Raw genomic sequence first — 17,983 nt, forward strand, 5'->3', positions numbered from 1 at the left:
CACGTGTTGAGATTGTAGTGATGGCAGTGCCATCATCGTGTGTGGAGAAAATATGAAGTAATATCCGGGATCGTCTGTGTGTCAGTGAATAATTTTGTGATACAACTATGAGAAATCCAAAGAATCCTCGCTTATTGTTAAACCTGTCATTTTCTTGATGAAGCTTTAAAAAGTACAAGGAACGGCCTTTACGTCTGTTATCATCATTTATAGCTTGGGCCCCAGGTATTTGCATATTAAGTGATTGAATCTGGGTCTTTATGTTGTACCTTTCTGGGCGAAAACTTGAAATATGGCTACCACAATGGAAGCTGTTTATGTTTCCATTGTCCTCTAATGTGTTAGTGTGTTTACAGAAATGGAGCTCAGAGTGGGGAATAAATACAGACTAGGCCGGAAAATAGGCAGTGGGTCATTTGGCGACATATACCTAGGTACGTAAGATTTAAAGTTCCGCAAGGTGAAAGTGTATTTTGGGTTCAGAATTTGCTCTCAAATAATACTGAGGCTGAGCTAGTGGCTTATAATTATAGGAACAAATATATCTACCGGCGAGGAGGTGGCCATCAAGTTAGAATGTATCAAAACACGGCATCCACAGCTTCATATCGAGTCGAAGTTCTACAAAATGATGCAGGGTGGTGGTGAGTCTTTGGTTAAGAATTTATTATTGTTGAGAGTTTTTGTAACCGATGTGTTTCAACATTGTGCCTGAGACGTGTTGTACTTGCTTGATAAGCAGTACTAATTTTTTCGTATAATATTTTTCAGTTGGTATACCAACAATCAAGTGGTGTGGTTCCGAAGGTGACTATAATGTGATGGTGATGGAACTGTTGGGGCCATCACTGGAAGATCTCTTCAACTTTTGCTCACGTCGCTTTTCCCTCAAGACTGTGCTGCTTTTGGCCGACCAACTCGTAAGGAATTGATAGTTGTTATAGTGCAGTGATTGGAAGTTACTTGTTTTTGTCCCTCTGATCAAGCATCCGAGGGAAGTTAAGTGCTTTTTATGCTGGTGGTTATGGAATGTATATAACTGTAGATAATCTGGACATGTGCTATAAGGGAGCAATAAATAGTGTGCAGCGTGTTGTAAGGGTAGAGTTACCCCTTTGCTAAAGCAATTGACCATGAATGATTGAGGGATGGAGGCACAGCTATGCTTACCCATAGCTTTGGTATTAATTAGAGGCAAGTGGTCGTTTTCATACCCTGGCTGTGTTAATCCCCCGCTCCCCTTTTATGTATCTTTTTGCTACCTAAATTAGTATCATGTTTCAATGTAATGTAACATAATATTTAATACTTCTTAAGACACTGATTGCCAAGTCATCCCATAGAACTACAGCTTGAAATGCCAGTTGGCGTTGAATGTACGTTCATAGAAAAACTTGCAACAGTTTTATAGATTGCCTTCAAAGAACCACAGATGTTTACAGGGTGAAAGCCTGCTCCTTACATATTGGTGTATCACAGTTAATTATGTTGATAGAAATTGTGTGCTAAGTGATAACACTGAGCCACTACTTTCAGCTTTGGCAGTTTAATGCAGGCATGCTCAACCAATCCAATTGGTTATTGACATGCACAGAGTTAAGTAAAATAACTCCATAATTGGGACACAGTGATCAAGAAATGACCAGCAGTGCCACTGCAAGGTTTATAGTATATAATGAGGTTCAACAGAAATGTTTTATGGGGTTCCATTTATAATTTGCTGATATATTTTCTCCATCAATGCTACTTTGATAAGTTACTCAAAGTTGCAGTTCATAGCAGGCTAAATGTATAAGTACTGCCAAATATTGCATCCTGACAGCTTGTGTTGAATTATTTTATACTGGTAGTGTTTTAATTCTTTATTGTTTCAGGAAATTTTTGTTTCATTGTGATTATTTTCCTAGCTGCAAGACTTCACCAGTTCTTGAAGATGTCAAAATGGAGTGCTGCCATGAAATTGTGATTTTGTTGATGTTAATCATTTCTTTATTTGATGATATCTGAGAAGTGTTTAATTTTATATTTTATACATATTTTTAAATAATTATTGCCTGTCTGTCATGTTGTTAAGGATGGATGTAAAATTTCTCATAGAGCTCTGGAATATGACTTTCTTTTTTTGTTCCAAGATGCTTGTTATTTGAAGGTCATGAGGTGTGGTTTCCCATTTCAGATTTCTCGGATAGACTATATCCATAGTCGAAACTTCATCCACCGAGATATCAAACCAGATAACTTTCTTATGGGCCTTGGTAAGAAGGGTAATCTGGTGTACATAATTGACTTCGGTTTAGCAAAGAAATACCGTGATGGTCGTTCACATCAGCATATACCATACCGGGAAAACAAGAATTTGACTGGCACCGCGCGATATGCCAGCATCAACACTCATCTGGGCATAGGTTAGTAAATTTAATGTATAAATTGCAGTGAAACCTTAGTTTTTCACATTCCAAGGTACCACCTAAAATAAATCTAAAATGAAGGAAAGTGTAAAACCAGAGAAATGAAAGTGATGCAGCATGAAGAAGTATGTGGTATATTTCATACCATAATTTCTGTAAGGATTTTAAATTTTGTATGTTCGAACACAATAACAGTTTAAGTGCAGATACACTAACCTACATATCATACTATTTTTTTAACCATTCTTTTTCTTCTGTTTTCTTGATTCATAAATTTGTACAGCTGTTTTGTGTGAGAGAGATATCCCCATTTCAGTAGTTCAGACATTGAACTGATCAGTGCCCCTCCAAGTTTCTGAAGTAGAATGTTATAAAATCAATCAGATTTCTATTGTTGAGACTCAGAGAATGAAGTTAAATATTTGGGAAACAAGATCAGTTAAAGAAGAGAGCTGTCTTCTTGGATGTGGCACCATGTAGATATTGTGTTAACCTACGTTTCAGAGGAACGCGTTGTCTTCGTCTTCAGGGTAGAGGAAAAAAGAAAATTCGTGAGTGAGGAACCAGTCTGAGCAAGTGCTACCTTCTCCCCTAAAGATGGAGGTGATACGTTCCTCCAAAATGTTGGTTAACACAATATCTACATGGTGCCACATCCCAGAAGACGGCTTTCTTCATAGTCACTGCTGTGAAAACCTCATATCTTACAAGATCACTTAAAATCTACTTTGTTCATGGAGGCATTTCATCAGGACTGTATGCAAGGTGTGAAAATTGGGGAAAAAAACTTCAAATCTGAGAGTGCAGAATCAGAGTTTCACCATATATGATTTCTTATCTGTTATAGCTAGAACTCCAGATCATGACACGGTTTTCTAGTCCTTTGTGACACTTACTTTAGTATGTGGTTTGCTTTAATGTTGTCAGTGTGTGGAGTATGCTGTAATTTCACTGTGTTCCTTATCATGGTTTTAGTACCGAGGTCAAGAAGCTGTGGATGTATACCTCACTGTCCCTCCATTCCCCTTCAGAACGTGATTAGTTAAGCACAGGGGGTAATTTTACCTTATCTCATCAAGGATTACTTAAATTTAAGCTGAAAAGTTGTAAGTGGAAAAACATACAGGATTTTTATTTTATTTTTTTGCTGTTTTTTTCCCCCCAGAACAAAGCCGTAGGGATGACTTGGAGTCTCTGGGGTATGTACTGATGTATTTCAACAGGGGTTCCTTACCTTGGCAAGGATTGAAGGCAGCAACAAAGAGACAGAAATATGAACGAATCAGCGAAAAGAAAATGTCAACGGCTATTGAAGAACTATGCAAAGGTTACCCAGGTGAGTGACATCATTCCTAGTGGGCAAGTTTTTGTTTCTGTGGGCACATGTCTTTTGTGGTGTTACAATAGGCATTTCAGATATTTTCTTACTATAGAAGTTTTGTAATACCATTACATTTGTAAATATACAAGGATTTTTGCTATCTATGTACAGTTTGTTGGCCCATTTGCAGTGAGAAACAAGCCATATGTACATCTTAAATGTCAGGTTAACATTACTAGTGGAGTTTCGTGCCTCGATTTACCTCTTTAAAAGAGTTGTTTTGTAGTGTGTTTGTATGGTATTTGCTGGATATTTTGAAAATTTGGAACTGATTTGTGAGAGATGTCCATGTCTTGGTTTAAAAGAAATTTTCTGCCTCATTTTGTCTATTGAAAATCAGTCTCATTGGTGAAAATCAGAATTGTTTGTCAAGATTTTAGTAGTTTCACATATGAAACATACACATCCTTGCTGTTATGTGGTCATTGTATACAGTTTTTGTTAGGAACAGTTATGGCTGTGTCATTTTTGTTACAAATGGAACATTTAAAGGACAGCACCATGAATAACATATTCTCTTGTGAATTCATTATAATGTGAGAGCCATAAAAGTGACAGATGAAAATTTATAGCTGATTTTAGGCATTCTTTGTGATTCAGTGCTGATGTTGATTTTGTTTTTGCGTGTTTGCACCGTGTAGAAGTGGGCCAGGTCTGCTTATGTTGAACATCTAAAACAACACTGCAAAATATGTTATACCATTTGAGATGACAGATATGTCATATCATGTAAGATGCCAGTTGTATTATCTTCTTAGGCAGTGCTTGATGGATCTCAAGTGTCATTCTGTTTGATGTAATTTACTGTCATAGATTGTATGTAGATATGTCCGATATCTTTGTTCGTATCAGACTGCTAGACCAGAAGAAGATTTATTAATCTTTATGTCAAGTACATTGAAACCTCCATTTAAGGTTTCTTTGGGTAGCAGTAGATTTGAACAGTAAAGCAAAGAAAATCTGAAATGAGAGAAATATAACGCTTAGGATAATTATTGGCACTTGCGATTGTTGCAACACAAAATGAAGGAGAACCTTAAATTGAGGAATATTAAATGGTGGTTCCGCTGTATATTGCTCTCAGTTCTCTCATGATGTTTTTCAGCGGAGTTCACTACCTACCTAAAATATTGTCGCTCACTGCGGTTTGAGGAGCGGCCAGATTACTCCTACCTACGCCAGCTGTTCCGCACGCTCTTCCACCGTCAGGGCTTCACCTATGACTACGTCTTTGACTGGAACATGCTCAAATTTGTAAGTGAAAATTAGTCCACTTAGTGATGGAGTTCAGTTCTGATGTGGAGTACGGGCTACAGGTGATGGGATTGAGGGCTGTAGAAGAGAATTTTGCATGGCTTGATACATGCAGTTTCCAGAGGAGTTGAAAGCTGCCTGTTGTATGTGGAGGAGACAACAGATTGCAGTTTGAGGTGCTGTATGAATCGAATCATGGTTGGTAATTACTTCAGGCAAGTGAGCTGCTGTAGTATGTTTCAAAGGATGTTATTAACTCATGATCTTCCAACTTTTGATGCATAGGCATGTTACTTTTCGGTCTAGTTTGTGGTTTGAAAAGGAATTTGTTACTTTGGTACACTTGATTCAGTAAATAATGCGTTAGTTTGTATGGTGAGTGTTGCATCCGTAGTCAGTGCTTCAAGAGCTGGAAGGAGTGCTGCAAAACAATTTAATGGAAATATGATAGGAAAAATTTTAAGTCAGATTTCATAACAAAATTTGAATAACCAAAATAGATAAAATTTTCAAAACAAAATATTTCTTTTAATTTAGTTATAACACAGTGATACATGATAATTATGAACACCATTGTCATAACATCCGGCATGACTTCGGTGTAGGGTGTGGATTGAGTGACGGGAGATGCAGGGTTCAGTGTCTGGTTGGGGCAGGGATTTTTCTCTTCACCACCTCGACTGGCTCTGGGGCCCACCGAGCCTACTGTCCTGTGGGTACTGTGAGGGGATGGGAGGAATGTGTGTGTGTGTGTGTGTGTGCGCGCGCGCGCGTGTGTGAAGCAGAATACTTTCATCTGGTATCTTAAGTCTAGAATGCATGGAGCTGTACTTCCACTTCACCTTACATCTTCATGATTAAGCATGGGAATAATGTACCTTTACATTTCATGATAAGGAATAGAAACTTGGTACTTCACAAAGTGGAACTCGAGCACATTAGACGAATAATTTGGTCTGGTTACACATCTTATCACCTTTTATAACCTAACAGAAACTGAAATGCTTCCACTTGCTCAAACTAAATGATTTACTATTTAGTTGAAGTTACACTCATAGTGGAACATTACGTTAACTTGATAACATTTTTCTTATGAAAAATAAAAGACATGAGTGTAAATCATGCCCTTACAGCCATCTTCGAATTCTGTCCCTGGAGGTGCATCACAGTGATTTAAAGGTTTTACGTTCCAACATTAATAAAAAATTTCTCCTTTCTGTAGCTAACATCTCTTATCAAAAGTAATTAAAGTAAAGTAAAGGTATCCCTGTAACAGGCCATGGAGGCCCATAGGGTTGTCATATGCTGAGGTTCCCACATTTTCTAGACAGTCGGCTCACAGATGGTGGCAAGGTTGTTAGCCTTATGTGCCAGCTGCCCTTTACCCCCAAGAATATTTCTGGTACTCATTTCTGTCAGAGGCTGAGTCGACCCCAGGGCCACAGTGCGGCTGGAAGGAAAACTTATTAAATAAGAAGAGGTGTAGGGAACAGGTTTGTCTAATGATGCTTTAGACTTGTATTCTAAGGGTGCTTGGTTTGAATTTTGTCAAGGACATGGTGTCCTGATTGAGGATTTAAATGATTTTCCTCTTCCCCTCCAGATAAATGTCAGGATAGTAATTTGGTTAGACCACAGTTGCTTTCTGCCAAATCCTTTCTAATTAATTGAATATGTACAATAGATAGTCTAGTTACTGACAGTGTTGTAAAAGAAACATTTAGGAATGTTGCTTTAGTCGAGTACAGACTTGAGACTTCCATGCAGAAACTTCCCTTGTAGTTTCTTATTTGAGGAGGGGGGGACACATGCAGAAAATTAAATGGTGAATAGTATTTATGCTTAAGAAATATTATCAGTAATGTTATATTTTAGCGTCCTGTTGCACTGATTTAAGTCCATGATTTATTTAATCCGTCTTGCAGTGCATACATTCATTTATCTCCTTCTTTCCCTCGCACTACATGTTTCGGCATAATAATGCCATCTTCAGGTGCTTACTTGTCCACGTCAAACCAGTTCATTGCATGCCATGTTCACACATTAAAATAACTAAAATATGTATCTATCATATACATTGTCAAACGTTAAAAATATTAAAATTGTTCAGGATACCACATCACTACGTCGCCCCTCACTACGTCAGTCACGCCCATTCTCCTTTGTTGGAGCACTCCTTCACTATCTTGTGNAACGGATTAAATAAATCATGAATATTATCAGACTAGAATACAGAGGAGTGACACAAATTGCAGTATGCTGTTTGCTTGGCACAGGTATGGTTCACATCAAGGCAGTCAGACTATAATAGTAGCATGTATGGAGAAGACTAACATAAATGAAGTAGGAATGTATCTTGAAAAATATTTGAATACATTTGAAAGTGTAGTATGGTTGATTTCAGTATTTATGAGATGTGATTTCATTATATTTGCTGAAGGAATGTCAAGAGAACTGAATGTGAAGTAGTTGATCTGAGTGACAGGATCCACTTTCTGGATTGCAAGTCTGAAAGTATGTTTCTTGAAGTTGCATGTGCTTTCTTTGGTAAAGTAGAATCTAGGTTATTTGATTGTGGATGACTGTACATACTGCTTGGAAATTACATAGTCTATATTTTGTCAGTACCACTGGAGTAGGTAAGTACTGTAAGGATATACCTAGCATACACTTGAGAATGCAAGAAAATGTACGGTGGTGATTTAAAGGTAGGGGAAGTCTTAGAATTTCCACTCTTCATCTTGGGGTACTGAAACTAGAGCATAGATTAGGATGTGAAAAACTGTTAAGCTCGAATAAATGAAGTATTTTTTTCAACCATTGGTGGCATAATTTAAATCAGAAGTGTCACTACATAATAATTTGAGGCACACTATGCATATTATGCTACTGATAGTGGAAAAGTAATAATAGTATAGTTGGTCATTGACTTATGACCGAATTCTGTTCTGACTGACAGTTCATAAGTCGATCTGGCCATATGTCGGCCATATATTTATTAACAGTATTTTTTTAACCTTTCTAATCTTTTTATCATCTTTATGATTTATTTTTAAAAACTTTTACATTTTAATCTTTTTTTTTTTTTTTTGAGGTCATAAGTCGCATAGGTAGTAAGTTGACGACCAAGTGTATTGTCTTTGTGTAATTTATCATAAAATAGAGTTGTGAGGCATATGTTAAGAGTTTCAGGAATACAGATCATATCACATGTTATTTGCATTAAGTAATTTTATGGAAGAGTTTGTGTGTTAAATTTAAAAATATTCTGAAAGATTTTGAAGAAAATGCTGCTGTTTTCCTTGTTATATCAAATTGTAATAGTTTTAACAGGTACTCTTAAATGTACAAATATCTTTTTGCACTTTGACTTCAGTGTATAGAAGTTACCTTGCATATGCCTTCTTTGATATCAGGGTGGATCAAGGCATGGGGGACCAGAGGAACAGCGGGAGCGTCGATATACATCGCGCACAGCTCAGGGAACTGCAGGTGGTACAGCAGGTGCAGGCGCAACCAGCAGACGCACACAGACAGCATTTGACATGGTGAACACACCACCAGGAACAACTCCGCCAGTCACAACAGCCAGCCCTACCACTGGTAATTCATGGAGCCGAACCCGGCATTAGCCCGACCGAGCATAAAAGCTGCCTCACTGCCACCAACATTCAGGTGTTGCATTCAGTCAAAAGAAAAAAGGAAGGCAGGATATGGAAGGCACACAGGAGAGAGCAGCAAGGGGTAACTTTGCAAATTGGGCAGTTGCCCAGATGATGAGAAGGAAGTTAATGACAGGTGGTTATTATTTACTTACTGCAGGGAAGTTAGGAGTGAACCATAGCAGCTGGGTCAGTATTAGCTGTTTTACTTGAATTTGATATAATATGTCTTTTAATATTTGACTTGAGAGTAAAGACACGCCTGGTGTCCTGCCCCCAGCGTCTCCAAGAGGACGAGGGGGTGAGACTCAGGAGAGGAGGGTGAGCATGCGACTGCACCGGAGTACGACAGGGGGCGGTGGAACGGGGCCCAACATCTCAACACCAGACCTGACCAACGCCAGGCAAGCTTCCGACACCGCTGTGGGGAAGCAGAACAAGTGAGTACCGAAGCCGTGGTTCCTGCCTCGAGAATTTAAAAAAGCTGCGCACTGCTTCCACACAACCCTCCCATGGTCATGCCTGGGTATTTTGTTTTCACGCTAATGTGGCTTCTTTGTGTGTGTGTTTGTTTTGGAAGCGCCACCGTGGGTCAGATGGCTCCACCAGTCTCGGCGGCGGGGCTGAGCCCCCCCGGAGCGGTTATGGGCCCCCCTCAGGGGGTCGCTGCAGGGGGGGGAGGCTCCGCCCGTAGGGGAAGTTTAACCAAGGAGAGCATCGCAAGACATAACAAGAAGTGATCGTGATTGTTGTGAGGAAAACTGTATTGAGACGAAAGGACAAATCCCTGTTCTTGAAGATAGTTGGACATGAAGTTGGATGTGTTTTGCTTTTTAACAAACTCTGGTTGTGGAATGCCAGCATTACTGGCAAGAGCAGACGATAGAAGTCCTGCCTACGCTTAGATTCAACTGATGCAAATCTGTGTTCGATTGAATGTGAGAAATGAAGGTACATCATAATGTTGGTAGTCCTGTTGCTTCCACTGAGCACTAAGCAGATGGTAATCAAGACTTCTGTAAGTATTAACAGTGATTTCAGTCAATGATAGCAGTTCTCCCTGGTTGGTGGGTTATGTAGGATTGTGATGGTACCAGCTCACGACTTGTTAACGGCTTTTATTTGGACTAATGATGTCATAACGGATACTGAAGAATCATGTTCACCCACCTTGCGTTCTTTTATATATATATTATATATATGTAAACAAAGCATTTGTAATTTAAAAGGAGGAGAGAAAACAGCTGGTGGTTTTGTTCTGTGTATGTGTTGTATATATTAATATTTCAACAGAACCTGTTGCTGCTACTGCATACAGTGCTACACTCTGTGGTGTTCCATTTGTTGCCTCAACCTGTTATTGATTGTCATACCGCCACCACAATATGTTAATATTATAACGGAACCATATTTAAGAATACTAGCAAAAATACTGAGTGATATGAGAGCGAAGAAAAAGCGAACAAGAATTGTGTGTAACTTTCTGTTCAATGTTGCCCGTTTGTCTCTGAGAATGATCTTTCATATTTTCACCTCTTATGTAATAACAAGTTAATTTTGTCACCGTCTTATTTCAGTGTTGGCCCTGTCTTTTAGTTATCTTTTTTTATTGTTAAGAGAAGAATTTGTGCGGTTGGAAAAAGAGTGATTGACCACTTAGCTAGCTGTACACCTGAGTATATTATTCAAAATATTTAAGTCATGTGATCAGAATGTTTAAGAAGTTCTGCCAACTTTCCTGTTGCATAGATTTCTAGCCCTACAGATCTGTTGGCGTTATCATTATTATTTTATTTTTGTGAACTTAATTACTTTGGTGTACATTCTTTATACATTAAATTTGTCAGATGTGATATCAGAGTTTTGCATTGTCATCATGTCTGTACTTGTTGAGTTAAAGATAATATTTCACACATAATATGTAAGTATATTATTTATCTCCATATCAGATGTTATGCACTTGGCCTCATTGGTTCATTAGTTATGCCATCAAGCCAAAAGCTAAAGAAAGTTTGTGCAGGCACCATGTAATTATGTTGTTTTGTACGTGGAAATTGCCATAACAAAATTTGCACATTTTTCCAAGTCAGAAAGATAAATGTCCAGAGGATTTATTGCCTCCGTCAAGTGTCAGTGTAATGGAAATTTAACAGAGATAAGAATGTAGGAACAGAAATCAAACAGGCATGAATTATAATTGCTTGGCTTTTGCTCCTGTATAAACCATTACTTGAAGGAGGAGGTAGTAGATCCCTGGATAGAGTGGGGTTTGTAGGGGGGGGGGCACTGTGCAACATGTGACTTCTAATTTGAGACAGTTTCTCTCATGTCACAGTTCTTTGACTCGTACATTGTGGATACTGATATGGTGTGGAAGTTAGATGTATCTGCTTTGTAGAGAATAATGACATGTCAGTTGTAGCGCACTGTTCACTCAGCTCATTGGCTTTATCCTGATGTATGTCAGTTTTGTAAGGGTTGAGAATATATTCACAATATTTGAACAAACTTTAGACTAAATGTTGAAGTTGTCTTGCATTCCAAATCATGTTTAGAATGTGTTTTAGTACTCATTGATGGTGAATTCTGAAATTCAACAGAATTCTTGGTATCTGAAATTCAGGTGTTTCACCTCAGTTGAAATGTATGCAATTTTTGTATATGAAGGTAGCTTCATGGTAAATTACTTTTTTCACTGAAATGCTGTAGCAGCCTAGAAATGTTTACGTTGCTTTTGTGATCACTGAAAAATCTGTTTGAAACTAAGGACAGGTATTGACTGATCACTTACAAGCAGAAGTACCATATGAATTACAGCATTTTATGGAACCTGAAGGTTCATTACCGCATTCACAAGATCCATCCACTGGTCCCTATCCCAAGCCAGATGAATCTAATCCATACCATCCCATCCTGTCTCGCTAAGATCCATTTTAATGTTGTCCACCCACCTACATGTTGGTCTTCCCAGTGGTCTTCTTCCTTCCAGCTTTCCCATACTTTTAAAAAATGAAATGAGGCTTGTGAGATAACCTTGTGTGTGTATGTCTCTGTCTTCCCCAAATTAAAAAAAATAAAAGAGTTATGAGATCATGCTGCTGTGTGTGGATCCCCCCTGATTTTTTTTGTTTTTGTTTTCTATGCAGTTCGTGTCTGTGTTGTTTTATATAACATAATTATTTATTTAGTGTTCTCAGCTAGGATATTAGTTTGGTGTACAACAGATGTATTCATTGGTAGTCACCCCTCTCATCAGTAATGTAAATATGCAAGCTATGAATTCTTAGAAACCAAATTTAGTACAGTATATCTTAACTAGGCTCATTGGCATTTATCAGTTCTGTTATTCTATGCCAACCAAATTTGAGTTATGTTGGTGTGCAGTTTCTTTTGTGGTCAGTCACTCCTGAAACAGCTGTTTGTGAATGCTGTTTTATGTGATCTAGATAGTGGGGACTTCGGAGTGATGAGTGTGATGTTATATGATACATAATGTGCCTGCCTGTGTAAGCAGCAAGTTGGGATTTTCGATACTCAGCCTCTAGTGAGGGGAAAGCCCCCCTATTTAACAGGTAGTAGGTCTTATTATAACATAAAAGGCTACTCATGCGCACACACTAAGGAAGGAATGAAATGTTGTCTTTTTATTGGCAAAGAAATGTATTCTGCACAAGCATCTCCAAGGTGATTTCTTGTACATGAAACATGTTTGATGAGACATAATTCAGTGTTTGCTTGAATATTTCTTGCATTAAAATAGAATTTTGGATAACCACATAACCAGGTTAATTGCTAGTATGAGGACCTGGAAAGGCATGTAAATTAATGTCCATATTATAGTGCTTTCTTATAAGTTCTGACATCAACATCCTGATTAAAACTGAATAAATGTCAGAGGAATCTGTTTTGAAAATTGGCAGCGTTTTACTTTTAATGACCATCGTTTGAAGAACTAGAACAGTGCTTATAATTTCCCATTTCATTTTGAGAGGGCCAGAATTGGCAGTTTGTGCCCCTGAAGGCAGAAATACTGACATTGGTAATACTAACACCTTATTCTCCAGAGGTTAAAGGCAAACCGTACAGTCATTGATCTGTCTATGAGTGCTTATTGTGATAACTGCCTGGAATTGTTATATTCCCTTCTTTTATACATAAATAAAACAGCTGAAATACATGTTCTAAAGATAAATAAGGAAATCTGGGCAAGTCCAGGAGAAACATTTCTATAAAGAAAATTAAGTTCACTGTTTTGTATATAGCAAGGAAGTTCATTAGCAGAATGAAGCTTCAGTTAGGATTTTGATATATTTTGCACTTTATTTGGGCCTTTATTTACACGAGTGGTAGGACTTCTTCCTTACCTTGGCGATATGTTTTTATGTTAGATCACCCAGCCAGGTATTTTTTTCTGTAAGATAAGATTTTGATGTGATTAGTACAAAAAGTGTGTGATCGAATACCACCTATCCTCAGGTTGTGCTGAATGGAACTGTTCAGTTCTTTGTATGATAATGGTAGTCATGTTTCCATAGCCGAAACACTTTCTTTCTCTTGCCTTCTTTACTCAGATCCCATCAGCGATGTTGATGTTTTGTGATACTGTGTAGTCCCATCTAATTGGGGCAAAGCACAAAATGATGTGAAATCCAAAAACAATACATAATATTTTAGCAGATGGTATGAAAGTCAAAGATTGCATATTTCATGCTGTCCTTAAAGAGTTAAGTGCATATGTCATAATGTTTGTCTTCTATTCATTGTACATTTAAATTGTATTGTAGCATCTTTGTACCAGTGATTGACGGACTCTCATGATAGAAATGAAATATACATTGTTATTTGTTAATTGGAAGAATGATAAATTCAGCATTCCTCAATTATATGGTTTGTGAAAGTGATTACAACCAGACAGTTACAACTTCTGTTAGAAGCATGTATGACATTTTGATTTATTTGCCAGTCATTAAAGAAAACCTGACATATTATGCTCAAGCACTACATGAAATACATAATGTATGAAAGAATTAAGATTAAGGAAGAAAAAAGCTGATATTGAGCATTCATGGTTTTTACAGCTTGGAGGGGAGTTAATCAGTGCAGATAGAAAATGTTTATATGTTTCAAAATAAGAATGTAAGATATCCCAAAACAAAAAGAACCTGTTTGGTAGTGGAATACAGGACGTGTACACAGCCATGTTCTATGTCAGAGGCACAAAGGCAGGATGTTTCTTGACTTTTCTTCTGAAGGCAGACTCATAGCAAAGCTTGCTTATGTTTGTAACCGCCATGAGGTAATGTTTTTCTGTTGTGGGGGTGTAAATACTGTATCTTAAAGGTTGACATGTTTCTAATGTGAAAGTTAATCTTTTTGAATGTTGGTAGTATTGATCTCTATGTTCCTTATTGTATTTTGCCCAAGAAAATTATCATTCCTTTTGATTCTAGAAAACATTCAATATCTTTGTTTCTTACTTTCTTACAGTAAGGGATTATAAGGATTAAACTGCTTGAATCTGTTCAGTTCATTGCTGACACTGAGATTCCCTTGTAAGTGGAAAACATTGCAGGTGTCACACCATGAACAGGAAGTCCACCATACTTGTAGGGTATGATTATATAACATATGCCACTTTTCAAACTTCACAAAATGTGTAAGCCACAGTTCAAGCAGTGAACACACTTGATAAGACCTTCTGTCTGGTCATAATTGGTTACTTTCGTTAAAGAAAAGAAGTTAAATTTCTGTAATTTCCTGTTTGGTGTTAATATTTTATGTTATGCATGAATGATTTTCTCAAACATTTCTTGAAACTTCTGCCATTGATTACAGGAGCTGGTGCTGTTCCAGTCAGAATATTGTTTTTATAAAGGATGCGTACTGTTCTTTGAGATAACAGTAATTTTTGGCTGTGTCCCTTTTAATGTCCTTTGCCACTGTTTATGAGGCAAATGCATAATTGAGATACAGGGTCTGTTAACATGTTTGTCTTGAAATTGCTATGGGAGATACACACTAAAATTTGTCTGATCAATTTAATTTTGATTGTGAGTCCATTATAATCCTGCTTTGTATGAAACTCATACTGAAATGTCATACATTTCTTGAAATGGCTGCTTATACAGAAGAAAGAGTGTGGCCATGAAGACATATGGGGGAGTGGAGGTATAACTCCACCATTCTTGACCTTGGAACTGGATGGAAGTGAATGGTTGGTTTCATGCCTGTTGGCTGCTGTGCCTGCCAGTACTCCTTTACTCATTGGATAGGAAGCTGGGTGGGCCTCAGCTGGTCTGCATAGTATGGAGAACAGAAAAATCTTGTCCCTGCTGTGAATGAAACCCCGCACTGTCCAGCCCATAGCCCGTTGCTGTACTGACTGAGCTGTCCTGGCCACATAAGGAATTGTGTTCTTAGTGTAAATTATTTCTGCCCACAGCTGTAGTAAAACAAATTCTTTTAATGATCAGAACTAGTAGTTAACTTGATTAAACTTAAAGAAAATTTTCAAAGTTTAAACCTCACCTCTTAATAAGGGTGAGGGTAATGCACAGTTTAAATTAAGGTAGAAGCCAGCATCTTGTATCACTGACATACGTGCATGTGTGGACTGAATTTTGTAATAAGTAATATTTTCTTAAAGAGAAATAATAATAATGAAAAAAATAAATTACTACTACTACTACTACTACTACTAGTGGGGTGAGGCTGAGTCCACTTTGTACTGCAGCCACTACTTGCCTATTGTACGAGCCCCAGATGATAGATGATGGTGACTGTGGAGCAATTAGTTGAATGAAGATTGGAAGGGGAAACCAAAGTACTTGGAGAAAATTTGTCCCAGTGCCACTATTTCCACCACAAATCCCACATGTTCTGGTTCATTTTCTTTTTTTGTATCATATGTCTGTAAAGGGGACCACCTCTGTGGCCTACTGGTCAGAGTTCCTGGCTACAGATCCAGAGGTTCTGGGTCGATTCCTGACACTACCAGATGAAGTAGTGTGTCTGGAATGGGGTCCACTCAGCCTCGTGAGGATAATTGAGGAGCTATTGCAAGGAAATTGCTCCGGTCTAGAAAACCAAGATTAAAGGCCATGGGGATTCGCTGCGCTGACCACGCAACACACACTATTTGCTAAAGTTGGCACTAATGTCGCCGACAAGCAGTGGTTGTTCTGTTATAGTTTGCTTGCGGACTTGAGCCACGGAGTTTGTTTTGTTTTATGTCTGTGAGGGAGTATTCATGGTCCATATCATGACATGGTAATGATTTCCATAAACACAAAAATCTAATGCAAGGGAGTACTGTACATGACATTTCACTGTGATGTGTATGAAACAAAATATGACAAGACTGGAGAGAGCAATATCTCTACAACTGGTTAGCTTTATCAAGAATGGGTTTGTGTTTGTAGTAAATGAACATCAAGGCTACACAGTGGGAAGTTTTACAGTTATTACCTGAAACATTTGGATACTGTATAATGAGATGAAATTTAATTTGGGTCTTCAAAGAAAGAGGAAATTAGTAATGCTTTGTGTGACCCAAATATGTTTGCTTCTCGTTTTGTGTATGGTTTTGTAATCAGATAACTTGTGATATAATATTTTTATACTGTGTTTCTCATAACTTTTAATTTTCCATGTTAATCAAATTGCAGTCCACAGTTTGTCTTGGACAGGTACTTTTTAAACGTTTTCTTAAATGCTGAATGTTCAGCAGCATCAGTTGAGTTGATTGGCTTCATCAGGTGTTTAGCCAGACTTGTCACGTAATATTTTTAAGCACGTTCATAATTTAAGAGCTCTTGTCTTCTTGGTTGTAATGCCTTGTCCACTGAAAGTCATCTGATGCTTTGAACGAACATAATGTTCATGTTCAGGACTAGCGGGATGCTGTGCTTGCTGCCTGCTTCATGCTGATTTTGTGCTTGTCATGCTCTAGGAAGATGGAGGCAGTATGTTCATTCAAAGCAATGGCTGACTCAACAGAATACACAGCATTATAACATAGAAGATTAGAACTCTTCATAACCACTGTTGTGAGAATCTCAGATACTTCATAGGTTTGTATTAATTTTTTGTGGTCGTAGGGGTAAACTGATGAACTGTAGCTGCTGGAATTCCTAATTCCATGGAATAAGTTAAGCCAATGTCCTGACATAACTTGCAAGCCTGAGTTCCAAATAGGTATTACAGGCAAAACAATAAAGAAATACTGAACAAACTTGGCTGCAGTAGCAGGAGAAGTGAAGTTAAGAAACCTAAAATCATCTTAAAAGGAGAGCTTGTGAAATAATAGGGTCCAAAGGAATTTGAGATTTGACCTTACTTTTGTTCCTCTTTATGTGCGAACTACAAACTTATACATTGAGATCTGTATTTTATCGTTTTTTTTTTTTTTGGGAGAATAGTGATTTAGAACATTAAGTTCATAGATGAGAGTCCTTGAGAATCTATGAACTGCTCAGCCAGTGAAGAAATCTGTGCCCTTTATGGAACTTGAAGGTTCAATACTGTGTTTACAGGAGGTAGTCCCTGTCCTGTATCCTGACTTAAATGATAGCAGTTGGCATCCTTCCACCTTATTTCTTTTGAAATCCATTTTAATATTAATTTCCCACTCACATCTACATCTTCCAAGTGGTCTGTTCCATTCAGATTTCCCAGCCAAAACTCTATATGAATTTCTCATTTCTTCCATGCTATATGCCCTGCCAATATCATTCTTGATTTGATCATGCCAGTAATTGGAGGAAGTACAAATTATGAAACTACTCGTTTTTCAGCTGGGGCACACGGTAGCATAGTTGGTTGAGGCACACTGCTACATTCTGGAAGGTCACGGGTTCAAGCCCTGATGAGGTGGATTTTTTTTCTTCAATTTACCTAAGCCTTCCAGACACTATGGCCCTGGGTTTGATTCAGCCTCTAGCAGAAATGAGTACCAGGAATTTTCCTGGGGAGTTGAGGGCAGCCGGTAGTTGGGATACGTATGCCTTTCCATTTGTTGCCACAGATAATTGAGTTAAATTAATCTTAGGTCATTAATTTGTTGCACAGTGAGTATAAATACCATATTACTTAGAATGTAAGATACACATTTTATGCATTTTTTCCTGTTGAAAAATTCAGATGCATCTTAAACTCGAGGAATGTGTGCCTTTCTATTTTTTTTTTCCTAAAACATTAAAAAACTGGATGCATCTTAAATTTGAAGGCATTTTATGTTCAAAGTAATATAGTATTAAATATATCTCAGTAAACATGGT

At 37.8% G+C, this 17,983-nt stretch overlaps 1 protein-coding gene across 2 annotated transcripts; it reads left to right on the top strand.

Moving 5' to 3' along the window:
* Positions 1-66: 66 nt before the first annotated feature.
* Positions 67-11,593, top strand: LOC111873129 (casein kinase I). 2 transcript variants are annotated; one of them, XM_023867568.2, is made up of 10 exons: positions 67-225; positions 357-434; positions 534-644; positions 772-920; positions 2,177-2,405; positions 3,574-3,744; positions 4,895-5,043; positions 8,460-8,646; positions 8,986-9,145; positions 9,282-11,593. In XM_023867568.2, the coding sequence occupies exons 2-10, from the start codon at positions 359-361 to the stop codon at positions 9,397-9,399; spliced, it is 1,350 nt and encodes a 449-aa protein (XP_023723336.1). In that variant the 5' UTR covers positions 67-225; positions 357-358; the 3' UTR covers positions 9,400-11,593. The 2 variants fall into 2 exon arrangements, with proteins under 2 accessions (XP_023723336.1, XP_023723334.1); XM_023867566.2 differs by having other exon boundaries at positions 9,286-11,593.
* Positions 11,594-17,983: the final 6,390 nt, after the last annotated feature.

This window comes from Cryptotermes secundus, unplaced genomic scaffold (assembly GCF_002891405.2).
Source record: "Cryptotermes secundus unplaced genomic scaffold, Csec_1.0 scaffold246, whole genome shotgun sequence".
In the NCBI taxonomy this organism is placed as follows: domain Eukaryota; kingdom Metazoa; phylum Arthropoda; class Insecta; order Blattodea; family Kalotermitidae; genus Cryptotermes; species Cryptotermes secundus.